At 47.6% G+C, this 27,259-nt stretch overlaps 4 protein-coding genes across 9 annotated transcripts; all 4 read right to left on the bottom strand.

The window, feature by feature from the left end:
- Positions 1 to 496: 496 nt before the first annotated feature.
- Positions 497 to 9,240, bottom strand: gc2 (guanylyl cyclase 2). 6 transcript variants are annotated; one of them, XM_061669071.1, is made up of 25 exons: positions 9,069 to 9,240; positions 8,320 to 8,644; positions 8,092 to 8,220; positions 7,671 to 7,850; positions 7,477 to 7,594; positions 7,109 to 7,410; positions 6,492 to 6,623; positions 6,239 to 6,342; positions 5,819 to 5,937; positions 5,677 to 5,761; positions 5,512 to 5,608; positions 5,308 to 5,430; positions 4,819 to 4,899; positions 4,571 to 4,747; positions 4,092 to 4,248; positions 3,869 to 4,018; positions 3,640 to 3,788; positions 2,971 to 3,134; positions 2,679 to 2,871; positions 2,434 to 2,608; positions 1,802 to 1,900; positions 1,641 to 1,735; positions 1,494 to 1,579; positions 1,324 to 1,424; positions 949 to 1,038 (listed from the first exon to the last, which is right to left on the bottom strand). In XM_061669071.1, the coding sequence occupies exons 1-24, from the start codon at positions 9,143 to 9,145 to the stop codon at positions 1,325 to 1,327; spliced, it is 3,417 nt and encodes a 1,138-aa protein (XP_061525055.1). In that variant the 5' UTR covers positions 9,146 to 9,240; the 3' UTR covers positions 949 to 1,038; position 1,324. The 6 variants fall into 6 exon arrangements, with proteins under 6 accessions (XP_061525054.1, XP_061525050.1, XP_061525056.1 ...); XM_061669070.1 differs by lacking the exon at positions 1,324 to 1,424 and having other exon boundaries at positions 497 to 1,038; XM_061669069.1 differs by having other exon boundaries at positions 7,109 to 7,594.
- Positions 9,241 to 9,603: 363 nt separating this feature from the next.
- On the bottom strand, positions 9,604 to 16,737 carry LOC133398093 (tubulin polyglutamylase ttll6-like; the record flags this gene model as incomplete). Its single annotated transcript, XM_061669703.1, is given in 11 exon segments — positions 9,604 to 9,805; positions 9,888 to 10,066; positions 10,724 to 10,949; positions 11,122 to 11,207; positions 11,285 to 11,428; positions 11,505 to 11,658; positions 11,726 to 11,856; positions 11,978 to 12,096; positions 12,185 to 12,218; positions 15,699 to 16,148; positions 16,150 to 16,737. Coding segments are annotated over 11 exon segments (2,313 nt in total), but the record flags the coding sequence as incomplete, so codon positions are not given.
- A 1,991-nt stretch (positions 16,738 to 18,728) lies between these two features.
- On the bottom strand, positions 18,729 to 21,586 carry LOC133397773 (AP-1 complex subunit sigma-1A). The gene is made up of 4 exons (XM_061669060.1): positions 21,399 to 21,586; positions 20,150 to 20,437; positions 19,927 to 20,064; positions 18,729 to 19,845 (listed from the first exon to the last, which is right to left on the bottom strand). Exons 1-4 carry the CDS (start codon positions 21,399 to 21,401, stop codon positions 19,798 to 19,800), a joined length of 477 nt encoding a protein of 158 aa, XP_061525044.1. The 5' UTR covers positions 21,402 to 21,586; the 3' UTR covers positions 18,729 to 19,797.
- Positions 21,587 to 21,983: 397 nt separating this feature from the next.
- Positions 21,984 to 25,189, bottom strand: zgc:92429 (uncharacterized protein LOC445063 homolog). Its single transcript, XM_061669195.1, has 10 exons — positions 25,001 to 25,189; positions 24,770 to 24,819; positions 24,638 to 24,694; positions 24,419 to 24,573; positions 24,241 to 24,344; positions 23,446 to 23,498; positions 23,291 to 23,361; positions 23,114 to 23,216; positions 22,851 to 23,033; positions 21,984 to 22,544 (listed from the first exon to the last, which is right to left on the bottom strand). The coding sequence occupies exons 1-10, from the start codon at positions 25,062 to 25,064 to the stop codon at positions 22,119 to 22,121; spliced, it is 1,266 nt and encodes a 421-aa protein (XP_061525179.1). The 5' UTR covers positions 25,065 to 25,189; the 3' UTR covers positions 21,984 to 22,118.
- Between the last annotated feature and the right edge of the window lie 2,070 nt (positions 25,190 to 27,259).

Below are 27,259 nucleotides of genomic sequence, written 5' to 3'. Positions count from 1 at the left end.
AGGCAGAACTATTAAATGCTCATCCACTAGATGGCAGAAGGTGCATCAAAAAACTGTATTCCCTTTTTTATTTTTTTCCCCGTTTGGTCAAGGTGTATCTAAGGAAGTGGCCAATACAGACTTGTATTACAGACTGCAAACTTTCTGATTTATTATGGCACATTAACATAAAATTTTTTTTTTAAAAAATCCTGTTGATGGAACCACACGGGATCCCATAATCTGCAAATGGAATCTGTCATCCTTCAATATACTCCTCACTCTATCCTCAGCTATACCTTGCCTGCTCCCTGATCCAAGCACTATCAATGTAAATGCTCCAGTAAATCCCAAATTTGGACACATGCGACGAGCTCACTGTCCCACCGGCTTCAAATGAAGACTCCACATGTGTGCAAAAAGCAGACAAGTGCTTCCTGCAGGAATTGCACACACACACACACACACACACACATACGCAGGGATAATTCTCAAAATCAATAAATGTGCAACTTGAACAAATTGTTTATTTTCGGGTTTCACCACTAGAAGGCGCTGTACTCCAACATTATTTTTTTTCACAGTTTTCTGACTTGGCTTGTGTTTAGTCACATCTAGTCCCTTTCAAAGAGACAAAACCAGATCATTTTTAACACTACGACGGATCTTAAAATCCAATCTTTTCCCTCTTGTCTGCCTTGTTTGCCAGATAAAAGGAAAAGGAGCGTGAAGAAGAACCGAGGGGATAATCTGCATTCATCAGTCGCTGACAGCGCGTCTGCAGATCCCCGCTTTGCTGAGTCGCTCTTGTTCTATTCATAGCCGCCGACAAGACTCCATCTCCTCGATTCATCTGACGCTAATCCCGATTTTCCACCCCTGCGACCGTCCTCAGGGTTCACAGAGAAACCGAGAATCCGACCTCGGTCACACGCTCAGCGATGTGACATCATGACGCTGTCATCCTCGTAGAGTTGTGTGACGACGCGGATGTGCGAGATCTTCCTCACGGCCTTGTAGAACACCTGCCTCAGGTCCTTTGGCTCTCTGGTGGCCACCCTGAAGAAGAGAAGGAATGACAATGAAATGCAATGAAGAGGCACAATGCAGTTTTGATTAGCAAAGGGCATCCCATGTCAACACGTGTATGGGGATTGTTTTGTTTTCCAAGCCACGAACCAAATTAACCTTGTAAAGGAGAAGAACTGAGTTTTGCCAGCTATCCACAAAATTGTGATCCTCCTTGAGATAGTTTGCCCAAACTACTACAGTATAGCTTTGCCACTCTTTTTTTTTCCAAAGCAAGCCAGCAATGTTATACATTTGGAGAATGCATAACATTACCTCAGTTTTCCTTCTTTGCAAGTTGTTCCTGTCGCCGCTTCTGGGCTTGCCGGTTCTTGTGCTGGGCTATCTCGGCCATCTGCAGCCCGTGGGCCATTTGCCTGATGGGATCCAATCAACAGCGTGAACACAGCACCATGCATGCATGCACACAAACGAACCATTCCTACCCCGATTTGAGCTCCGGGGGTACAGGAAGAGGTTTGGTGAATCCGTCCCTCCCGACAAGCCAGTAGGTCTCTTCTGTTCCTTTCCCCTAAATGAGAATAGATAAGAAAATGACACCTGGAGAGTTCATGCGGTGGGAAGTGTCCCACCTTCACTTCCATCCTTCCCCTCAACTCCAGCTTGTAGCCCAGGTTGAGCTCACGCAGGACTTTGACTGTGTTCTGGTGCACGTGGATCCTGTAGGCTGAAAGAGGCCGGAATAAAGCAGAATGCGGACGCGCGGATGCGTTTGTGCGGCCGTGACACTTACGTAGTCCGCTGGACTCCATGCGAGAGGCGGTGGTCACCGTGTCGCCGAATAAACAATAGCGCGGCATTGTGAGGCCCACAACTCCTGTGACGCACGGACCTACACGCGCACAAACGCACAAGGTCACGTCGGCGAGTTGAACCCAAGAACCGAACATAATACGAACGCCGATGAAACATGACGACAAAGTGCACCCCTAAATGGCATTGGGATTAAAACATTTTATGATAACAAATTCATGTTTTTTTTAGAGCAGTGGTTCTGAGAGTGCGATACGAAAAGCTCGAGTGGTGCGCGGGCTAACTCTCGTGGTATGCGAAATGATCACTGCCGAAATTACAATTCAGTCGAACTTAACTTTTCGGTACCTTTTGTTTGTCCAAATAGGACTTTATTCAATTTAACTGTTTTATTTTGAAAAGTGTTCAATAGTCAAAGAAATTTACCGGTAATCTAGTTATACAATATAACTTACCGCCTCCAAAATTAGCCAATTCTAAGGTAGCAAGGAGCAACTGGTTTGTTTAAATTTTTTTCATAGGTGCACTGGTCCTCATATGCACTTTTATGAAATAACACGACACAGTAATTTCTTGCTGTGATTCATTCATTTCTTGGAGCTTTTCATCCACCTGTGTGCAGCCCAATGCGGATCCTGACGGGAACATCCGGCATGTGCCTCATCTTGAAGGTTCCCACCGCGCTCAGGATGTCGAGGGACATGTTGGCAATCTCCGCCACGTGCCGCTTGCCGTTGGGGACGGGGACGCCCGACGCCACCATGTAGGCGTCGCCGATAGTCTCCACCTGCGAGGGCGGCAAACACGTGAGAAGATCCTAAGATGTCGCAGGCGACCGACAGTTGCCAAGACGGCACCTTGTAAACGTCGTGGTTGCCGATGATGGCGTCGAAGAGGGTGTAGAGGCTGTTGAGCAGGTCGACCACCTCGATTGGCTCGCTGGCGGCCGAGATGGTGGTGAAGCCCACGATGTCGCTGAAATAGAGAGACACGCTGTCGAAATACTCGGGCACCACAGTACCGCCCACCTTCAAGGCTTCTGCCACGGAGCTGAAAACAAACAAACAAAAAAAACAACACAAAATCAGCTGGCCGATGAATCGCTCGGGCTCTAAAATGAAGACATTATGACGGCGTGCGTCATCTCACGGAGGCAACATCTGCGTCAGGAGCTTCTCCGTCTTCTGCTTCTCGATCTCCAGCTCCTCGGTTCGCTCTCGGATCAGCTCCTCCAGGTTGGACGAGTACTGCTCCAGCATCCGCAGCATGGAGTCGATGATGTTGGTCTTCTTGCCCTTGTTGATGTCCTTGAACTGGAGAAGACGTGACATCACATGACGCAGTGGTGATGCGTTTGGTCCAGTTCCTGGTCCTTCAGCGGCAATCTCTTAAAAACCGCCACCATCGCGCAGCAATTATAGAAAGGATCAATTCGATACAAAAAGTGCAGTTCAGAATCAATACTTATCTCATGACAATACATTACAAAAACATAAATTGAATAAAATACAGTGGTGCCTTGGGATACGAGTTTAATTCATTCCGTGACCACGCTCCTAACTTGACAACTACGGCTCGTATCTGGAAAAACCCGTAAGTTCAGTCACTTTGCGCCGAACGACCAATCAGGACAGAAAAATGTTGGAAGTTATTGTGGGAGGCAAATGTTAAATCTGATTGGTTAAAGAAATTGTCCAGTTTTTTGCAAATTGCTAAGTTACATGAGCCACCACGAGGCTGAAGTCTGATTTGACAAAACAACAAAAAAACAAACATCCACATAGGCGTGCAGTGATGTTGACGATTGTAAAAGCCAACCTTGTCAAATATCTCCTCGAACGTGGGTCTCTTTTCCATCTGTTCGTTCCAGCACTGCTTCATCAGTTGGATGCACTCTAACGGCGCGCAGTCCAAACTAACCAGCGGGCGACACAGAGGAGGCGGTTTGCGCAGCTTCTCGATCACTTCTGAAGCAAAAACCAGAACCCCAAATGGGCTGCCTGCGCGTCAAGCCCGCGATGCCCACGCCGTCGTTTGTCGAATTTACCTGCGGCCGACAGATCCAGCGTGCAAAAGGGAGGCCCTCGGATCACCACCTCCTGCGTGATGATGGCGAAGCTGTACACGTCACCGGGCAGCGTCCCGCGGAGGCCTGGCTGAGGGCCTCTCAGGAGCTCCGGAGCCGTCCACAGTAACTCTGCCGAGCAGAGCCGCTTTAACTTGGAAAAATGTGATCAGTCGCCGAGGACTTTTGTGTGGCATTTTCTCACCATCGGCGGGTGGTTCCATGTAGTGGAACCTCTGAGCATCCAGAACCTCATTGTAACCGTAGTCCGTGATCTTCAACACGAAGCGCCCGTCCACCACACAGTTCCGAGACTTCAGATGGGAGTGAGGCACGCCGCAGTGGTGGAGGTACTTCATACCCTGGCATCGTCAACATGTTACATTTCAGACTCTTCAGATAACAGGTGTCGGACTCAGATTAGTGTGCTGTGACGGGGGAAATTATCCAATTTGAAATCATTGGGCATTACAAATACAGTGCTGCCTTGAGATGAGAGTTACATTTGTTTCCATTCAATGGACAATGTGCTGCTCCATCTGGTGTGTGCGCCTTGGCCACCAGGGGGCAGTATAAGAAAATATATACAGATATACTGTCAATAGAGACTCCGTATGCCACAATACAAGTCTTTCTTCGCAGAGGAAAAAGCAGATTTCATTTTTCGAATTTCATCGTGTGAACCTTGATCAAATCCAGCAGCAGGGAGGACTTGAACATCCAGTCCAGCTTGACGTCGTCGTTCAGGAGCAGATCTTCCAGGCTCCCCCTGGAGCAAAACTCGGTCACGATGGCAAACACGCCGCAGTCGAGGAAGAAGCCCAGGAAAGGGTTGACGTTCTCGTGTCGCATGTCCTTCATCTGACAGCGAATATTGATCGCTCTTACTTTCTGACGTGAGAGCAACACCATCTGATGATCGTGTGACCTACCAGCTCAAACAAGTCACTCGTTTTGGGGTTGATGCTGCTAAACGAGCCAGAGGGAAGTCTCTTGAGCCACGCCCAGTCCCCCTAGTGGACAGAATGCAGGGTCACAACTTGCTACAGTATATAATCATAGTAGATCATTTTAAAAAAAAAGAGGGAATGCTTTGAAATGTATTGTAGTAAATTTGCAGTTGTCTTTTGTGGATGGTGGCAAATGTTTAATAAGATTGCCAGTTTGTTTCTTCACCTTCTCCTTTATTATGTTTTACTGTTATTATACAATACAGTGATGTTTTTCTTCATTAACAACTCATTCACTGCCAGCCTTCCCAGTTAGCATGGATATTTGACTTCTAAAGCCGTCAATGGCAGTGAATGTGCTAAAAACATCTAACCCCAAAAATGGTGTTTTTTTTTTTTGTTTTTTTTGCAGAATCCTCTTTCCTTTTCATTGTGTTAAATGGTTCGGTGTCGCCAGTGAATCCCTCTCACCTGGTAAATGACGACGTTGGAGTTGTCGTACGTGGCGGGTGATCGGGTGGAGGCGGGCGACATGACGCTGCTTTCCGACACGCTCTTCGTCCCGGTGGCCCGGCTGTCGTCCAGGCTCAGCTTCTGGAAAAGGATTCTCCTTTTGAGTGTTTTAAAAAATGTTTTAGATTCTAGCAATCGTACGTTCATAATTGTACATCATACCTTGTCGCTAAGCGATGGGTTGATAAAGGTGACATCCGCTAGTGTCAGCAGGATCTTGTTCGGGCCCCTGACCAGCTGGATCTGGTTGACACGTCGCCTAGGCAACAAGCGACAGGCTTGTAATTCCCAAACTACTAGGCTCAAGTCGCACTGTACCAGACTTACCGCACAAAGTAAATCAGCACCGCGGTCAGCACACAGGTGCCAATGCCGCCGAGCACAACGCTAACGGTAGAAAAAAGATCCACACCTGGAGAGAAAAGACACGAGTATCCTTCCTAATTCTTTGATGGTCATTACGCCTCACCCGCTGAGCAGATGACACCTGGAGTGAACCAGCACTGGGCGTCCCGTCCAGGTCCGGAGCCGCGAGGAAAGTGAACGTCTCGACCCAGGAAGCGCACCGAGTCGGACTCCGTGTCGAGCCTGTCGTCACGGGGAAACACACGCTCGTCTTGAGTTCAGACACACAAAATCTCACATATTTCGAGTGAAAACATCTTACTTTACTTATTTTAAGACAGTTTTGACTTTTTTTCAAATTTTTCAGCAAGACGAAAAGACTTGTTTTAAGATACAAGATCTTACTTTAAGACTGTTATCAAGTCGGTTCATACTACAGTGCACCCCGCATATTCACGCTTCGTCTGACTTACTTTACTCACTACATTAGAACACAGTCATCAATAATTGGCTTCCAAATGTAATTGTTTCATGTGTTAATTACCTGTGTGTCGGCATCAGCTCAGAGGAATGTCCGTCTGTGTCGAGTATGATATAATCCAATAAAACGCTTCCGGAAGCATCCGATTTCATGGGATGGCTGAAGCCCTGCGATATGAATCAGTCACTGGAGTTTGATGCTCGAAATATAAGGACACGCGCATTAAAAACTCATTCACTGCCAGCCCTCCCAGTTAACATGGATATTTGACTTCGAAAGCCGTCAATGGCAGTAAATGTGTTTTAAGGGGGGGTACCTCAAAGTTGTGGTCGCGCACTTGTTGCGCTACATTCCCACCGGACAGCCACTCCTTGGAAAGTCGAACCCGCTGCACGGCGTGAGCAACGAATACCACGGAGCTGTAGATGGTGCCGAAGAGGGGAGACACCTGCAGGACCGAGCAGGAAGTTGCGATTATTTGGGTTCCCACGCACGACATATTAGGTAAGGGACAAGAAATGGACACGTCTGTAAACAAACACGGTGCAGCTAGCTTAATTTTATCGCATAATTCCCACTGTTTTGTGCCTGTCTGCATTGCTCATTTCCGAATAAGAAGACAAACAATTGATGTTGCAATGTGCTGGGAGGCGTGTCCACTGAAAGCGCTGAAACCACATCCTGCTCAACTGTCAATCAAATACCACTAATACCAACTGGACAAACGGATCCGTCTTATGTCTACAAGTAACTACATGTTGGAGGTGCAAAAATATATTCACTTTAACCCTGTGGTGGCTGGAATACAACCCGCAGCGTCATCGTGGGGCTTTTCCACACTGCAACAACGAGGCGCTCCAAAGCGGCCGCGCCAGCGTGAAGGCGCAGTCCACGTTGGACTTATTAAATCTCTACTTGGCAACGTGTCGTCACCTGCTGGGGTTTGAGCGTCGCGGCCAGCTCTCCCTTCTCCACGGCCTCCCCGTAGGCCTCCATGAACGACGCCCGGGGCGAGTCGACGGTGACGGTGAGCACGGCGTCGTAGGCCCGCCGCAGTTTGCGGTTGCTCCTCAGGGCCGGATGGCTCACGTTACGGTACGGCAGGCTGTAGAGAAGCGCGTCATACGGCACGAACACCAGGGAGCCGTCAATCATCTGCATGTCGTGCGCCGTCTCCAACAGCAGCTTCTGAAGCTCGCCGCCAATCAGCGCCGAGTGCATGCAGAGGATCAGCACTTGAGGACACCAAACAAGCTTTAGATTCGGGAAGTCCAAACAGTCGAAAACCAGAAAGATCACACCTCGTATTTCTCTCATCTTGCGAACTTTAGCCAGAGTCCTCTTGATGCCGTGAGGCGTGTTCTTCATAATGCTCACCAGTCTCACAGGCAGAGCGTGGGCCCGGAGGGAGTCGGCCACCTAAAACGGAGACGCGCAACATGAACATGACGAGGGTGAACGGGAAACGAATTTGATGACACATTTATACTCCGACCTTGGTCGCCGTCTCCACCCAGATGTCGTCCGAGGCGGCGATGATGCCGACGTGAGCCCACCTGAAGTATCTCATCATCCGTAACAGCACCCAGGTGGGCCTGGGCATGGAGCGGGCGAAGGTCGGGTGTCTCCGGACGCGGTCCAAATCGTAGCCCACGCAGCCCCATGCAAACAAAGCCTGGAAGAGGTATTATTGGTCACTACACAGTAGGAGCCCGTGATGAAGTACCTCTAAAATTTGAGCAATCCAAAAAAAAAAATGTCAACTGTAAATATTTTTTAAACAACCTAGAGAAGTTTAAAATCACAGTACTTGGCTGTAATATAATATTTTTATGTTTAGTTTGCCAGTAAACTTGCACCTGCACTGTATTTTTCAAACAAAACAAAATATAAATCCCTCCCAACAAACGACTCACTTTGTTCCAGCCCTTGCTCAGCATTGAGGCAGCATCGCAGTATCCCGGGTTGGCTGGTCCGACGTAAGCTGAGGCTTTGGTGTGGAAAGCCAAAAACCTCTCCAGAGCTCTCGAGGTCTCACACGGCTCCTGATGAATGACATCGGTGAAAAATACGCTGCTCACAAAAAACTGAGGGATATGTCGCCCAACGACCTTGATTTTTTAACATGGCAAGCGGGTGCCTACGTGCAGCACGACGTAGTCAAAAGTGGCAGCGTAGGACAGCGAGGGGTCCTTGTTGATGTGGTTGACAGCCAGCTGGGCCGCCACGTCGGGCAGGGCCTTGGCGAAGATGGGGTCACACTCCCAGGGGCCCACCACCCCGACCCGAAACAGGGCCCCCCGGCCCGGGCGCGGGAGCACACACAGCGAGGTCAGGAGCACCAGGAGGAACCTTGCGAGGAGATGGCAGTCAGAGGAGGAGGCGCCGTCACGTCCCCGCTTCTGGCTTTGAGAGACCGGGCTCCGTCCTCGCATGGTGAAGTTTAGCGCCGGCAGATCACACGACCAGCTGGACAACGTCGTCAATTGGTTAAGCACACGAAATGCAATCCAACAAACAACCATATGATGTCATTTTCGTTTCGCTTCATGGAGCAAAACAGCAACATCACAGCTTTCGATGAAGGGTGATGAAGCAAATACTTTTAGGATTTATAAAAAAAAAAAAAAAAAAAAACAACTTTGGCTCCCCCCTGCAACGGTCTGTAGAAGTGTCCACACTGGCAGTCATCTAAAACTGGATTAACTGTCGTGACCCTCATAACTGCACTGAATATAATCCTATAGTTTGCTAATCCCTCCTTTATTTACAATAGTTGAATATTTACTGGAAAGGATTTCCTGTTCTGGAATATTGGGCACATTTGCCAACTGATTTAAGATATATATATATTTTTTTTTGGACTATAATGCTCACTTAAAATGTTTCCTACCACGCACAGAAAGTCTTGTTTCCGTCCGCAACGAATCCCCCGCAGCGAGATGTTCGGTCGATGTCTTTCCGAAACATTTTTGGTGTCCTCACAACATTCCGGAACAAGAGTCCCTGCAGGGAAACGAAAAACTGTGCAGGAAGACACAAAAGTGTGTCGACATGGTGGCCAAGTTCACTTGTGTGTGTGTGTGTGTGTGTGTGTGTGTGTGTGTGTGTGCGGATCTACCTGACAGATTAGATGAAATCCAATCATGACCCCTCGCAGCATTAAGATGCGTCGGTCGAACATCTCAGAACGATTTACACACTTGCCCAACTGAATGCAAAGACTTTGGCCTCATTAAATCAATAAAACCATGAAAAACAGAACGAAAGTGAGACTCCAAATAACATTGAAGGATTTGTGTTTGCTCATCTCACCACAAGGTGGCGCTAATGCTCACGTGCCTCTCAGTATCCATAGCAACAACTACAGAAATCCCAGGAACAGATTGAAAAAATACTGTATCGGGTCTGTATAACAACTTCCAAGTTTATTTGGATTGCACATTTTCAGAAAGTCCAGTGGCGTCGTTGCTCTTGCTCCTGTAGAGCCTGTCCTCCACTTTTAAGTACTTGTCGTATTTCTCGTTTCCCCCGCTGGGGTAGATCCTCTTGAAGCCTCCCAGGTGCTCGTCTTCGTAGCTCTCCGTCTCCTCCACCATGATTGCCCGCCGCTGCTGCTCGTTCTCCAGCCTGGGGGCGGACAAACATTTTCGCATGCCGTCGGCTTGCAAAAAAAAAAAACAAGAAACAAAAAACAAGAACAGGATCGCACCTCTCCTCTATGCGCACGTTTTGCTTCATGCGCTCCTCCACCTTGCGCTTCTCTTCCTTGATCATCCTGCATCGATCAAAGGGAGCCAAGTTGATGAGAACCAGAGTGTCATAAAGTAAGGCGTCCTTGACGTCGCGGTCCAGCGGCAGCACGGTGGAAAAATCTGGGGAGTGATTCACCTGAGAATTGTTGTTCAAAAAAATACATTCAGATTAAAACATGAAAAAAACAAATTTCAAAAAAACGAGTCTTGGATCTGAAGTAACAAGGAAATAGTCAGTGCATGCTGTTGCGTTATTATAACTCTTTAGGCAAAGGATCTTTGAACAAAAACAATCGAGCAAAAGATGTAGACAGATAACATAACAATACTCATGGGCATATAGTCTTTATCCTCTGCAAAAACAATGAGTATGTTCCTACATACGCGGGCATATATTCTTTATCCTCTGCAAAAACAACTAGTAGGCCCCCACGCTCGCAGTTTGGCACCAGCGGAATCACCTAGTTGCATTCTTTTTTTTTTTTTTTTCATTTTTCTGTCACAAAATACGGACGTTCAGTAACTTTTGGCCGGTCTGGAGTCCAATGTATATCGCTAAGTCTGTAGTATACTGCCCCCTCGTGGCCAATGCGCACACAGCAGATGGAGCAGCAAAATGGCCATTGAATTAAAGCAAAAAAATATGGCAAAAAATGTTTTCATTCTTTACATTCCCCCGAAAAATCTTCGTTTTATGACCCGTTAGGGCGACCCTAAAAAAAAAAAAAAAACGATGGCTAGAAACGGCAGATTTCCGTGGCACGTAGCCAAAGTAGATACGAAACGCGCCAACCTCCAGCACCCAGGGCCTGTAGTGCTCGTCGAGCAGCACGTCGAAGCCGAGGATCTGGAAGCAGGCGCTCCCCGCCACGTGTTTGGGGAAGAGAGTGATGTAGCCGTGCTGGATGCGGGAGTGAGCCAAGACCAGAGTCTTTACGATGCCGTCCTCGACGTTGCTCCAGATCTTCTCGCTGTTCCTGTAGCTGGACCTCAGCTGCTTCTTCAGCGTCGACAGCTTCCTACAAGACGGCAGTGTCATAACATACGCTGTATGCGTACAGGATTTCCACAAACTTACAGATATTGGGCTTTGGGCTGAAATTTTAGGTTCATCCACTATCCAATAGCCCTAACTTGTTGTGAGTCGTGTATATATCGGGTACACGTAACACATGCTTGGCATAAATGTACCGTTTGCTGCCCGTCTTCTCATCATGGATGAAGTTCTCGCTGTCCTTGTTGATAGTAAAGTTGGTGAGGTGCATGTACTTGTTATTCTGACAAGCGGAGAGCCACGTTAGGTTTTTTGTTTGTTGTTGTGTTTTGAATTCCGAAAATAAGCGCGCGCACTCACCACATTTTCATCTGTTGGGTCTTCGTACTTGACGGTGCAGAAGCGAGCCAGGCCCTCGTTGTACATGTAGATCCTCCAGGGGTAACACGAGGTCACCAGCACGTAGATGCGCATGTCGAACTTGAAGCCGTCCATGAGCAGAGGCTGGCGGCAAGCAAATAAAAAATGTAAAAAAGGGAGTTTCGAGCATCTTCCGACTCGAACGCTGCGCGAGGCTCACCTTGTCGATGTATTCCTGACAGATCATATCGTGTTCAGGCGGAACTTTATCCCACGACGTAAAGATGGAGATGCCTTTGCCTTGGCTGCCTGCGTTGGGTTTGCAAATGTAACACTTGTCTTTGTCCCTGGCGTACGTTTTGAACAAGCCGTACCTGCGAAAGACAACGGCTCGTGTGAGTGTTTCCTGCAATAACAGCGAGTCGAAACGAGCAAACACACTCTATCGGGAAGGTCCAAGTTCTGGGGAAAATGTTGTAGTCTTTGGGGAAAAACTTGAGCATGTGCTTCCAGTTAGTTGCTAATGAATTTTTGTGGCAGATTTCAGTCATTGAGGGCAAATGGTTGATTTTCTGCAACAAAGAAAACAGACAATGGCATTCAAAAGAAAAGGACTGCTTTTGCTGGAGCGCAGCGAGCCAACAATATTCGACAAACAGGGAATACGGCATCGTATAATGGTAACTAGAGAACCTGGTACGGTTTCATTTCCTTAAATTTATCCTCACAAGGACGGGCGTCACTCCAAAACAGCGTCCAGTCTTCACCTGCCTTTGCCTCTTTAATGCCGAGCTTCTCAGCAGCACGACGCACTGACATAAGGAATATGCAACCGTTTATAATTCTTCTCGTGCATTTGTAGTGTTCGTTTTTTCCCCTTTTGTGTCTTTTGTGACCTACCACTGTCATAGCGGCAGTTGGTGAGATTGATGCCCTGACAACTGCAAGAGAACCAAAAGTCCGTTAGAAGGACTACAGCCATAGCGATACAGAGTCAATATTGCATGTACCTGCAAAGTGGAATATCATCGTCATCGTCATCTGTGAAAGGGCAGCTGTCCCAAAAAAACATCCTGAACAAAAGTACAAATGTTTACATACACAACAAATACGCTATGAAGTACAGTCAAGCCAAATGATATTCACATATAAATGTATATTTTTCATTTTTCCGTAACAATACACGGACGTTCCGTAACATTTGGCAGCTCTGGGGTCCAATGTATATCGCAAAATCTCTATTATACTGCCCCTGGTGGCCAATGCGCACACAGCAGATGGAGGAATGTTTTTTGCAACATTGCTGCGCCAGGACACGCGGCGTCACCGCTCTCGTCTTTGTCACGCTCTCATTGAGCACGCGGCTCTCTTTAAAAAAGAGTAGTCGCTCCGTTTAAGTGAACGCCACGTGTCGCTTGTTGTTTACCTGCCTGAAAAGCAACTCAGTCTCGTCAACTCGTCACAAGATCTCAATTCAACCGAAAAACTAACCGAGACGCGACGCGAGCATTTGTTTGACTTTTAAGAACCACAAATCCTGAATTATTATCATCAAATTCTTGTTTATTACTGTACAGGACTCAACAAAGACCGAAGACTTGTGATTAACCAAAAAAAAGTTAAATCAGCAGCTTTCGCTATATTTTTACTGACATGGATGATTTGAAAGCCAGACTGAACAGCGAGTCGAGTTGTTTTGCTTCCGGTTCACAATTAAAGGACTTCCGGGATGTCGTATCCGGGTAATGCCACTAGCGATTAAATTAGCCGTAAATGATGAGAATCTCATGCTGAAATATCACATTCATTCCTGTAAATACGTTGGAAGAAAGCCTTACTTTCCTGCTTTTCATATCGCGTCTAGACATTTCATTATTTCAATAAAGTACTCTGACAAACAAAAGTCTGAAAACTATTGAAACTTGCACTGCTTCAGCATTTATATCAAAACTCAGGCCCCTAGCATGCTACTACAACTAGCATAACCTTTTTCTATCTTAATTTCCCACCTTCCTTTATGTTTTTATCATTTATGGTTTTTTTTTAATGTCAGTTCTATTTGTATTTTGTTGTGAATGACCTTAATCAAATGTTTTAATTCTGACTCATCAAAACTATGAACTAATTTACAGCGGTTAAAAAATACATATATGTTATTGGCACAGCGGGATTCGAAACCCACACCCCCTCAGAGGCTGGAGCCTGAGCTACAGAGGGAATCCAGTGCTGACAATTGATCCTTTTGGATCCTTTCCTGTAATAAAGATAATAACTTAGGCCATGCTGCGTCCAAGTAGGAGCCTGTATGAGGGGGAAGACGAGAACCGGATGGCTGCAGCTCTGCCCGCAGAGGTGCAGTGATTCATGATGTCACATGGTGAGGACGGCGGGGTGACTCATCCAACATCCTCCCTCACGCAGCCGCTGCACAGCAACTCGTTCGAATTTGGCCCACATGTAAATTGCAGCATGCGTGCACGGACGCACGCACGCAATCTGGTTTCACAGCAGATGTAAACATTCTTCTCGTTTTGACTGCAAACAAAATCCCCCCCCCCCCCCCAGAAAAAAATGAGGAAACTGGTCACACACTGTCCACATTGAAGCTTCTCTTGATTTAAAAAAATAATAATAATAAATAGTCGACTTTATTGGTTTCTTTGCGTGTAGCAAAAGTAGTCATTGACATGCGCATACTTGCATATCCAGCAAACGCATGTTTATTATACAATTACAAGGTACATCTAGAGGCCGTGTACAGGCAACAACAGTACATCACTCGAACAAGGATCTCAAGGTACGACAACATCATTGCTTCTGTCATCTTGAAGCCGTTTTTTTTTTTTTTTTTAAATAGATATACTTTTTCATTGTTGCGTTGTCATCTCCTCAGAGAAGACATTTTAGATGCAATTATACATAAACGTGCACTCCTTTATACGCAAATGCCCTCAAATATCAATTTGGTACAAACCACTCCTCGCTCGGGTTGATTTGTTTTTCTGAGTTGTGCCCGGAACATTCTCAATCGTGAGTGTCTTCATCCCATGTGTGCTTACATTCCATCAAAAGACCCCCCCCCCCCCCAAAAAAATAAAAAATAAAATAAAATAAAAAAGCCTAATATAATGTCACAGTGACCTGTTAGGCAGCAGATAAGTTATCATCATGTAAACAACTTCCACTGCCACCGGCAAATGCAGAATACTGGTGATTGTGCAACCCAGTTTAAACATTACCGAATGGAATTCAATTCAGAGGCAAAATCGACACAATGTGGTCATTTAGTGGGATTTGTTGAGAAATACATATTATTTTGAGGTTTTTTTTTTGTTTTTTTTCCCCCCAAAGCAATGTGACTCCCAGCAGCAGTAAACGAAAGAACAGAAATAACATGTACGCTTTGGCACTATAGCAACAAGGTAATTGAAGTTGTGCAATGGGATGAGTCACTGGAGCCATTATCGAGCTGCCTCACAGCCCCCGGCGTCAAATACTGAACATGTCACATTTGGAACTGCTGTTTTTTTTTTTTTTCTTCTTCTTCGCATGTGAAATATTCGGGATGTTGAATTTTTTGTTGTTGTTGTTGAAGTTGAAATAACGCCGGCAGTTTTCCATCATCCCCCTGACTTGGCATTGTTGAAAGGTCCAAATGTTTTGGGATCTGAGTTCCGAAAACCTCCTGGAATGTCCAAGTAACAATGGATCAGTTGAGGCAAAGGATGTCAACATAGAATTAAACACTCTGTTATCTCCTCGCTACTGCACCTTTTTTTTTTTTTTTTTTTCAGTCCTGCACCCGCGGCCTCTTCATGAGTAGCCGCTCAATGTATTTTTCCAGGTGTCCCTTACTGTTGGAAAAGTATCCCTTCGGGGGTGACTGGTAAAACTGCTCCTGTGGCAGAGGGACCCTGGGAGCGGCCAGTGGCCTCTGGGGGTACGAGGGGAAGCGGTATCTGGGGGAGTAGGGCTTGCGCTGGAGGGCGGCGGGGGGCTTCCTCAAGCGGGGTTGGACCCAGTTGAGGTAGCGTTGCTTGGGCTGGAAGGCGTAGGCGCCGTCCCGCGAGCCCTGCAGAAAGGCGTTTAAGGTCACAGAGCGCTCGGGGACGTAGTACCGGTACGTGGGCCGCCGAGGTGGGAAGTAGACGGGGTAGAAGGTGGGCCGCGTGTAGGGGTAGCGTGCCAGACCCCAGGGGTTCTGCTTCTTGGGCTTCAGCGCTTTTGCCCACACGTACGGATTGGATACGGGACTGCTCCAGAATTCCTTGGACCTGGTTGGCGATTGCTCCTGAAACCAGCTTTGAAGGAGATGGAGCCCCGGAGAAGGTTGCTTGGAGACCGCGAAGGCCAAGGGAGCGCCCTCGGATCCCGGAGAGGAGCCGGCGGGCGATGCGGGCATCAGCGGGGTCACGTCCTTCTTCTTCTTCTTCTTCTTCTTCTTCTCCGCGTCACTGATGATGTCCACCACGTCGTCGGCCGGCAGGTGGAGCTTGCTGGAGATCTCGATCAGCTTGTCGATGGTCTGGGGGTCGATGTCGTCTCGGTCCCGGTCTTCCTCCGACCTCTTGTCCTCGGCGGCGTTGGGAGACGGCGACGCGTACTTCCCGCCGCCGTTCTGTTTGACCATGTAGCGCAGCAGCATATCCGAGGCGATGTCGGCCAACTTCTCCTCCTCCAGCTTGGCTCGCTGCGCCTCGGCCGCCTGCCTCCTCATCTCCTCCTGCTCCGCTTTGGCCCGGGCCTCCTCTTCCTCGGGACTTAACACTTCCTCCTCCTCTTCCTCCTCGTCGTCTTCGGGCAGCGGCGTGTCTTTGAAGTCGTCCATGATGTTCCCTCTGAATGATGGAACGTTGAAGGCCTTTCTGCGTCTCCTCTTTCCATTTCAGTTTCTTCTCGGACGTGGCCACATTGTTGCCTTTGTTGAATGGGATGATGTCATTGAAGCTGCCGTAGCCCCGACTCTCCCTCTGGTTTGGCCCCGAATCCCCGCCTCTCTTCACGGCCGTGTCCAAGCGAGGAAATTCCTTCATCACGGTCTCCAGACTCCTAAGCTCCTCCGGGTTGAGCTGCTCCTCCTCGGCGCCGCCTTGCTCGGGCGGCGCTTGCGTCTGGACCGGGACCGTCTGGCTCGTGGTGCGACTGCTCACCCTCTCGGTCATCCTCTCCTCCTCCTCCTCGACTTTCTTCCTCTCTTCCCTCCCCTGGGCGGCCATCAGCAGCTCCAGCTTCAGTCGGCCGTCTCTGTCCCGCTCCTCCCCCTCCGCCGGGTGGTCCTCCTCCCTCCTGCTCTGCGCCCGCGTGCGATTGAGCGCCGCCAGTAAAAGCGCCGCGAGCGTTTCGGGATCCACGTCGTCGAAGAGGTCGTCTGCCTTCGCCGCTCGTCCGGGCGTTCTCTCCTCATCTCTCGAGCGCGGCCGTCTCAGTAGGGATGACGCGCCGCGTGTCAGGGGTCACGGTGGGGTCAGCGGAGGCGGCCCATGTTAGGAGAACCAGGAGGAGAAGGGCACTCGCGGTGTCGCAGGTAACCCATCATGGCCACCGGTAAACAGGATGGGGAATTCCTGGAGAAAATGGGAAGACATTTTCAGCGCCTATATTTGACCTATGCAAGTTTTCGACATCGACAAGAGAATCGAGAAGGAATCGGTTCGACGAGCCGTATCGGTGATGGAATCAGAATTGCCAACACTCCTTTGTGTCAAAAGATGATGAATATCTATTCATTTCTAACATTTCACAGTGTTTCTCTCGGCTCAACTGCTTCCAGTAAGTGTATGTTACTTTTTTTTTTCTTTTTCTTTTGTCCAATCATATTTCAGCCTTCGTGTTGCCATGTCAATGTAATCTGCCTGCGGGCCTTCAGATTCGGCGCAGGCCGACGCAAATTCAAATATTTTAGCGAAACGACCGTTTCCTGAACCAATCAGATTTCAAATCCGTCCTCACGGGGCCGGAGTGCCGCTCTCCGATTGGTCGGTCAGAGCAAAACTTCGACGACAGCAGAACATATCCGCGCCCGTTATTCCATTTAATAATCAGCATTTCCGCTGACTGTGATGTATTCTATTTGGTTTCCCGATGTTTGTGTAGCATAATTAAATAAATACCGATTGTCAAATTGCACAGTTGCGTGCTGTTGCAGTGTTGAATATTTTGATAATTGCGGCGTGATAAGAGGTGGCATTAATTACATCGGGTAGGGCCCAGGTAGTAAATGCGCAGGCCGCCACTGCAGTCCTCCCAGCTCTCCTCCCCCCTGGCACGGTGTCAACAGACGGGCGACACAGCTCAGCTCTGATTGGCTGAAAGGAGCATTGACAATGGCCACTTCATTAGGGACACCTGCCCCTTTGAAATCACTGGAGCAACCGTCTGCCTCGACAAATAGTTCAACACTTGAACACCACAATCATGAATATGTTGAATTCCACGAAAACTAAGCTTTTTTTTTTTTTTTTTAAATGGTGATAATAGCTCAGCTCTAGTGATGAAGAGAAAGATGATGATGATGATGACAATAAGGACACCTCATGCGCGCATCATGAACATTCACGCTTTTAAGATCACATAATTGACAAACTGTGTCATATATAACATGATCAAATGAAACAAACAGCTATCAATAGCCACAGTAAATCATAATAATAATAATAATTTAAAAAATACCACAAACTTCTTATGGACCTTATTTCCATGTTTGAAATTGCAAAGAGTTAGCCTTGAGGATGATGAAAAGAAGATAAACAAGTTGAGACTCACTTGAGGTGGGAGCACCGTGAGGGGATTCCAGCCGCCACTCGTCGGGACGTCACAGTCTTGTTGTCACGCTTCACAGCGCACTTCCTTGTGTGTGTGTGTGTGTGTGTGTGTGTGTCTCTCTCTTTCTCTGTGTGCGCGTCTTCTCGTTGTTCGAGCTGGTGTCACGCTTTTCTTTTTCTTTTCTTTTTGTTGTTGTTGCTGCTCTATTCTAATTTCATTTGCCGCTGTCGAATTGAGCCTGGACTTCTTTAGATTCCACAGCAGGGATTCCTCGTCTTCCTGCCGCCTGTTTTCAGCACCGCGGACAGCGTCAGGCCCTCTTATACCCGCCCACCCGGCCCACGTGACACGTGCGTCAAGCGCGCCCCCCCCTCATTGACGTCACCAGACTGGCTTCATTCATAAGGAATTTCTGCACTCCTCTCTGCAGTGCTGCTGTGAATTTGCAGCAAAAGCACAATGACAAAATGATAAATAAAAAAATAAATTAAAAAAAATACATCACACCCACCTACTCAACCAATTTAAACACCACTCAGAAAAAAAACAACTCACTTGCATTGAGCCCCCCCAAAAGCGCACTACCCCAAACACACACACTCGCAAATCACCCCAACACAAACAACCCACACAAAAAACATCAAAACAACAACAAAACACACGTACATATGCAAACACCCAATTAGCTTCAAATATTTTATTTGACTGTTATAAAATTGCTTTCGCACACTTGGCAAAACATCAAACAGATCCAAGGACCTCATTTTAGTTTCTCCGCAAAACAACTGATTGTTTCTTTTCGATGCGGGTTCACTTAAAAAATAATAATAATAATTATAACAATTAGTACGTCGAAAAAAAAAAAAAAAAAAAGGCATTCGAACGAGAGTTCCCTCCGTGAGGCCCCTTGCCACAAGCGCGCACAAAAATAAAGCTGTTCCGCCTGCTTTCGACCGACACGTGCGTATCGCCACGCGGCTTTTTGAAAAGTATGTTCAATCAAGTGACAAATAAACGCCTCCGCCCAAAACATTGCAAGCCGGCACCCTGAAACGATTGCTCGAACCCTCTACACACGGACGGGCACGGCGCAGTAGACTTAGTGTTACCGTGAAACGACACGAATAAGTCTCGACGCTTGGGGGCAAAAAGCATCCCAGAACAAAAAAAAAAAATGCAATATTGAGTGCAGCAAGATAAAAAGAAGAAAGAGGTAAAAAGCAAAGCGCCCAAAATGCGGACTGAAGCGGCAGCGTTGTGCTCGAGTTTGCGCATAGAAAGAAGAAGAAAAAGAAAATGTCCTCATTAGCCTCCCTTTGATGTCACGCACGCGTCACCTGATTGGACGAAAAGAAAAAAAAAACGCAGATGACGTCGCGCCGACGATCCGGTCGCGGCCGTGGTTACGACGCGAGCGACGTCCGGCAGTGATGTTCGACGTCTTTGGTTCCTCGTTCTCAACGGATCCTTCCGTATGTACAGTTACTAGCCGTCAAACTCCACCTCGTCGCTACTTTACAAAAAAATGTTAAAAAATTAAAATAAAAAGTGCCGTTGTTGTCCGGTAACGAGCAAAAGTCAACTCCTCGCGCCGTGCTGCACGCCGTCTCGCTGCCGGCGACTCAGGAGAGCGTCACAACGTACACGATGTTGGAATATTCACACAAAACTGCTTTTGGTCTTCTCGTATTCGAAAATATCATCAAAGGAAGAGTCGCCTGTGCTCACGTTCGCCCGCCTGGCCAGCGTGATTACGCCAGGCCCATCTCCTCCAGCACGCTCCTGGGCGACTCGTCTTCCTGCGTGGACGCACACACAGAAAAGACGCGAGTTACGGTCAACGGGGGTCAAGGGTCAGTTGCGAAGTGAGGGAAAACGACCTCCTGCAGGATGTCGGCTTGCTCGATGGCCTTGAGGACGCTCTTCTTGGACGTGTCCTGGATCTCTCCTCCCATCAGGAACTCGTCCAGGATGAAGTAGGCCTTCTCGAAGTTGAAGATGATGTCCAGCTCGCACACCTAAGCGAGGACACACACAGGTTACACACAAAGACTCACACACATGGACGACACAAGCACACACACACACAGACGTGCGACTCACGCTGCCAAAGTATTTATCCAAGAGTTCGACAAAGCGGTGGATGACTTCCAGCGTGATGAGCTCGTTGTCGTGCTCCTCCACGGCGCAGCAGAAATACAAGCTGGCGTACCTCTTGTAGACAATCTTGAGGTCCCTCCACTCGAGAAAGCTGCACATTTTGGGCTTGCGGGCCAGCACGATCTGCATCAGCTCCCTGACCATCTTCTTCTTGTCGCGCTCCGCCGTGGCCGTGTACCACTTCTGCAGCCGCAGCTTGCCCTGCCGACTGAACAGCAGCATGAAGCGCATCTGCGGAGGGGGAGACAAGACAACACGCCGCGGGTTCACTTTGCTTGTGTTAAGAGTCCTCGGCGAGACGAGACTCCTCTCCCGGCTCATCGGTACTGCACTAATATTAGTCGTTCTGCGCAGGCGATAAAGAAGACGACCGTGAGGACAGGTATATTGTCTGTTTATATGTGTTACTGCACCGTTTGTGTTCAATCCATTCTTTTAAGGGTTATAGCATCGCAGCGTCAGCATTAAGCTAGTGGACTTAAAAGCTGAACGTCAACAGCGAGCCTCGACGAACACGAACGGAGCTTCGTGTCGGTTATTGAGAAGCCTGAGACAATACGGAGACCACTTTCGGCTCTTTTGCCAAATTTATTCGTGAACGTGTTAGTATTGCTAACTAAGGCAAGCACCGATACGGAGCGCGAGTGGCGAATAATTTCCGGAGTGTGAAAATATGTCGCGTCTGAACAAGACTGTATGGCGACTCATTTTTTTTTTTCTTTCATAGTATGTGAAGGGTTACGAATATGACACACATGACTCTCACATGTACAAATACTTTCTCAAATAATGCATTTATTTCCATTTCTACTTACTCTGTTGTCGAAAAGCTTATTTTGACATAAAGCCTCACTTGTAACTTTTACTGTTGACACTGACGACAGCCTGGAGCTTTTTTTTTTTTTTTTTTTTTTTTTTTTTAAATTAAAAAAACAAACAAACAAAAAAAAAACAAGTAGTACACACGTCGCTTCCATTCAAAATCCAACGAAAAACGGACAGCTTATATCTTTACCAATAAATGAGCAGGTTTAAACAGTACTGCGTGCTTCTTATGGGACGATTTTCCAGGTAATGCCGACAGATGCCAGGTGGAGGTAGACCAGGTAGGGGAGCCACTTCCTGAAACCTTCCACCTTGCTAGCATTAGCGAAGCGCACGAATTATCGGCGATTTAAGACGGACAACTTACCATTTTTCAAGTGTTTTGGATCGACACCACGACGTTTCAGAGCAACTCTGCCTGTAAAACTACCCGAGGGGGGAGCAATTGGCTGACACTGTGGTTAGTGTTGACACTCGTTCATGTCTGTCAGGTACTGTGAGCTGACACAAGTACACGGTGGCGCCCGAATCATCGCTTGCTTCACCCAGCAGGGTTCAACCTCTACTGCGCACGCGCAAACCTTTCCTTCAAGTCCGCGACTGCGCACGCGCAAACCATTCCTTCACGTCCGCGACTGCGCACGCGCAAACCTTTTCTTCACGACCTTCAAGTGGTTTGGGAATCGACATTTTAATGCGCGGCTGCCACCTAGTGTACACCTTTAGTACTACAAGCACGTTTGGTGAACACGGCGAGGGCGGACTAATTTATTTAAATAGTTCTCTTGGCCTTTTAGTTGCAATCCGCAATATATCCGAAAACAATATCGACTTTCTGTGTATTCTACACACAATAACGCGCATGCCTGGGGGTTTGATGACTCTGTAGTTTGCACAAATCGGTTAAATATCCAAATGTTTTGTTTACAACCACATGCTGTGACACAACAACGCAAGGAAAATGTTTTATTGACTGTAAACTCACATTTTAGAATAAAAATGTCAAAACATAAAACAATGAGGTTTGTGAGTATTTTGGGAGGTAATATCTCAACCTTTTCAATATTTATCACACACTGTGGAGGTTTTACTCCAGTTCCGGCATTTCTTCATATCCGTCCTCTTCCTGCTGCCTCCGCAGCTCCTCCTTCTCCTCCTCGGCCTGCCTCTTGTCCTCCATGGCCCTCCTCATCTCCTGCTCCACCTCTTTCCTCTTTACGTTGTGCGATTCTTGGACCAGGCCGGCCCGTCGTTCGCCTCCGTCCGGCTCCGCTTGAGTCGTCTTCTGCGCCGTGTCGCAGGCCCACTCCTCGTCCGAGTCGCTGATGTCGTCGTCGTCCCAGTCGGGACGTTGCGAATCCGCGACGTCGCCGGTCTCGTCCTCCGTGGGCTCGGGCTCCGGCTTGTAGTTTGCGTCCTCCAGTTTCCCCCAGGCCACCTGGTCAGCTTTGCGGAGGGTAATTTCCACTTTGGACGGGACCATGTTGACGACGCTCTGTTGCACGCTGATGACCTGAGAGGACAGGGAGGATCATGCGATGTGTTAGCAACACAGGTGGTTAAAGTACTCTCGCGCTGCCTTGGGTTTTCCATTCCGGCCTCGCTGAAAAACCCAAGAATGGAAAAAAAAAAATTTTTTCAATCAAGAAAATAGCACTCGATAATATTGCACTTAATAACATAAATAGAATATCAAGATTTCCAGTTTGTCCATCATGATTTAATACTTCAACTTAAATTAATTGTGCTGCTCCTTCTGGTGTGCCAATCTTGGCCACCAGGGGGCAGCTAACGATTAAGACTTCGCATTCACACACACCCCCCAAAGGTGGAAGTCTCGCTTGAAGATCTTGTCGCTCTCAAACTGGATGCGACAGGAGATCACCGTCCCGTTGGCCTCGATGCAGGTGAACTCCGCGTTGGCGTTTTTGGCGTAGATCGTCACCACGACGCCGTTGGCCGTCTGGTGCCAGTCGTGTCGACACGCCACCTTCTTCTTGTCCTGGCAACACACACAAAAAAACACGTTCACGCACAGGTAGAGTGAAATTGTTTTTACCTTTTACCTTGCTACATACACACCTGCTTCAGGACCCAGCGGTGTTTTCCGGAAGTGCAGCCCTTCTGGTCGAGGAAGGCGTTGAAGTCCTCGGTCCTGATACAGCAGCAGCTCCAGTACTTGTACCTGTAGAAGAGACGCGGCATCAGCCAGGACCATCCCCAAGCGCACACTTTTTACACACTTTGCGTACGCGTTACCCCTCGTGGAAGACAGGTGCACCCGGGTGGTGTGTGCAGACCTCCAGGTCAGTTTCTTGGCCCTGATAGACCTGAACACATACACACATTTCTCACAGTGTGGCGTGGGGACCACTTGTGGCTTTCATGGAGACAAACAATAAAAAGCCACTCACTGTTTTGCATCCTGAATTCTTGCATCGTGTGCCTTGCACCACACCTGGGCTCTCTGGAGAAACAATGAAAGAAAAATGTGGTTTTAGGTATGTCATTATAGGGTGTCGTAAAAGTTACTTTACACTTTAAAAAAAAAATTGTTTCAGGGATTATTTGGACAGACGTAAGGCCATTGGCATTTCATAGCTGAGGCTACTGTTCCAATGTGGAAATATTGCAAAAGGTTATACTGTTCCCAATTGCAGTTTGAGAAGCTCTACGGACATCAGACTGGTCCAACAATTCACACTATCAATGGCAACTTTCTCATAACAGGATCTATTCTTGATAAATCACACAACAGTAGGCTTGGTACTACTGCAACTGATGGGGAAAAAACTAAACTCTTAGACCAGGCGTTAACGCAAACCCAGGGAAAGTCTATCCGGAGAGTGATACCGACTTCAGGTTGTTCAAAGGCTTCAAGCGGAAGACTATGATGCTCAACAACCCGAAGTTGGTAAAGTTAAATTGGTAAAGTTGGATCGACGTTTCCTGGCTTTGCGCGAACGCCTGCTCGAGGTGTTCGGTGTTTATCGGAGGTGGTAGCAGCGGGCCTTTTGCTGCGCGGTTTGTCAAGAACAGATCCTATTTTGAGAAAGTTGCCATGGAAACTGGCGCTGAACTGCACTCGGGGGGCCACACGGTGGCAATTTTGCATCGCTGCTCCAACTTCAACTGACGAAACTGCAACGCCTCGTCTGTCAAATGCTGATGACCTCTCGTCTGTCCAAATGATACCTAGTACAAGTTACCTTTCTTCTCCTTTTCAGCCCTCTCGCTCATGTCCAGTTTCTCCAGCTCCTTCGCAAGGGACGGCGCCACTTTAAGGGGCAATTTGGTCTTGGGTTCACCTGAACTGTACCCGCGCACCAGATTTGAAAAGCGTGATTAACGACCACTAGCCACGAGATTACCTGCGACACGACATACCTTGGTCTCTCTCTCTGCAGCTTCTCAGAAGATTTGGGTCCCCGGTAGATGATCTCGTGGCTGTTGGCACCTTTGCTGGCAGCCTTGTCGGACGACACCTCGGGCAGAAGAGGTGCGCACGGCTTTAGGTCGCTGTGGTGCCCGCGGGTGCACCCCTGTTAAAAACAACAAAATTCTCTCTCGGGTCATAATGTCAAAAAAAACGTTTAAGAGTTTTACCTTGATGGAGAGAAATTCGGAGAAGTCTGTTGTCCTCTTGCGGCAGCACGACCAACCCTGCGGAAAGCGGCCACGTTTTGGAAACGTTGAGTTTTTGTCTCTGCGGTTTGGTCGCACTGTGACAAGCGTTACCTTCAGAGCATCGTGGAAGATGGGGATTCCGGGATGGAAGAGGCAGGAATCTTTTGGTGGCAAGAGAACGCACTGAGTCAGCAGCATGCATGCTGAGCCAGATGTTCACTTCCAAGCAAACTTCAACTCATCACTCACTAGTTATCAGTTGAACTCTTGAGAAGCTTTATAAATGCAAAATATCAGGCGGATCCACACATTCATTCAGAACGTCCGGAGAGACGCGCTCACCGTCCTTGTTGTCGTTCCCGTCAAACGTCTGCCCGCAGCCTTTGTTATAGCACAGCAGCGCCATGTTCGCCCGCTCGCCGTGCCCCCGGGTGCCTCCGACTCCCTTGTATTCTGGAGGACGCTTCTCCAGAAGTTTCTGCGGTCAGGAGCGATTCAGAAGGGAGAAAAGGAGGGTCCACCCAACAGGATGTTCTCTTTCTGGCTGAGGAGAAAGACAAAAATAGCAGCTCGCCTCCCTCCTGACGCTCACTACAGCTGTCAAGGTTTATTTGCGGGCTGGGGGGTGGGACATTCCTTCTGGCGGTGGTGGGGGTCAGCTGTCACCCTCGCCGGGCCCGACGCCTCCGACGGAGACTTGTGGGCCTGCTGCGGCCTCCACTAAACTAAAATACACATCATTTGGCTGACGCAAAGTTACACAGTCTATTAATCGCACATTCATGTGAAAAGAAAGACAAGACACTCATCTAGTAATGGAAAATGACTTTATTTCTTCCAAAAAGACAGAAAAAAACAAATCCTCTGAATAAACAAATATACTGCTGTAAAATAAAAGCTTGTGATTTTCATCATTTTTGCCTATCCATGCTCGATAGGATCCATATAATTCTGCTTTAAATAAATAGAAATCATGTACAAAGAGACAGATTCAAAGGTGGCACCAGCTCAAAAAAGCGTTCGGCATCAACGAATGCGCGACCCACTGGCGGGGGACATGAGCACTATTATTACATCTGTGCTGATAGCTTTCATAATTAACTCAATTTTGGAAGAAGCGTACATGAATATAATGCAGGTTATGATAAACAATTTGCCATCACACATCAGATTTTTTTTTTTTTCCCCATAAAACTGCAATACATGAAGTGTACGTCAGATGGCGTCAAAATCAAGTGTCAACTTTGGGGACACTTGGCTGCTGTGGCTCAGCTTCAGAAGACTGACGAGCCTACTTACAATACCACAAGGGGGGTGGGGGGGAATAAATTCATATGGGAATTATGAATGATGATCATCGTCACATTAGGCTTTTTAGAAAAAGAACAATCAATGATACAACCATGCACTCACTGATTTCAACATTAATCTCAAGGCTCCTCCGTGTTTTCCTTTCACGCTCACAATTAAACATGAAATAGAGCCGAAAAGCTGAACCCCTCCCATGCACTCACCAATCATTAACGGCAAAATCTTTCACCGACGCGAGTCACCGGAGACAAATGAGAGCAAGTCACAGAACGTAGGACTGGGCTCCATGCAGAGGAAAATCCGAAATACAAAACAGGAGAAGTGACAGTAGTTGCCATACAGAGCAGGAAGAAGAGGTTTTATGTGGTTTGAGCTCACCGTCTTATGTCAGGTGAGGGAAAAAAACAAAAAAACAAAAAAAACATTCTGCTCCTGATTCAGTGTCCAAGTGGGAACGCAAAAGCAAAACGCGCCTTTCAGATGCTTCGGGAAATAATTTCGACCGATGAAAAGAAATTAAAATGCCAACTTATCAGCGGTGCTCATTTCGGAGAGCTACACACACTAATACACGGTGAAGCTGCCAGAGTGAGTCGACACGTAGAAAAATGCAGAGTCGGGATGTCATTATCACGTTTTTTTTTTTTTTTTCTGTCCCCACAAGTTTGCTTGTCATGAAACAATTCACACTAGCTAGGCTTCTATTAGAAGGCAACTCTCAACGGTTTGATTTCGCCCGGCGAGCTGCATAACCATAGTGCTCCTCTTCCTCGGCTTTGCAGACTTAGTTTGTAGAATTTGTCACATTGCCCTGACTGTCGGCCGTGTCAGCGAAACGTTTCCGTATAGCGGTCGGTGCCTCGCGAGCGTGAAAGTGCGTTTGTGAAAGTTGCGTTATAAAACGAAACCATTGCCGCTCCATTCGGCGTGCTACGTACCTCTGGATTATTATGTCGCGTTGTGACCGTTATTTCGGAAAATCAACACATTTGATCTTTTTTTAACTGAAAATTACATGACCGGCCCCAATTTACTCGTGCAGAGTATTGGGAACGTAAGACCTGGATCACATGATTTGCTGTGGACGTTTAGGCTGCTGACATGCTTCAAACAGACACAGATGAAATTGGGTTAAAAAGCAAAACGAGGGAATAGAGCCAAGCCAAACAACACAGCCTGAAGACCTCCAAAGACATTGTCTCAATAAAAAAAAAAGAAAAGAAAAAAGCACGACACACCAAGAAAGATTGAAAGAAATGAGAGCAGTACAGGACGAGGCAGCAAATCTAC

Source organism: Phycodurus eques, chromosome 23, assembly GCF_024500275.1.
Source record: "Phycodurus eques isolate BA_2022a chromosome 23, UOR_Pequ_1.1, whole genome shotgun sequence".
Taxonomy (NCBI): domain Eukaryota; kingdom Metazoa; phylum Chordata; class Actinopteri; order Syngnathiformes; family Syngnathidae; genus Phycodurus; species Phycodurus eques.
The sequence above is the reverse complement of the archived record's forward strand: the minus strand, read 5'-3'. Positions and strand labels throughout refer to the sequence as shown.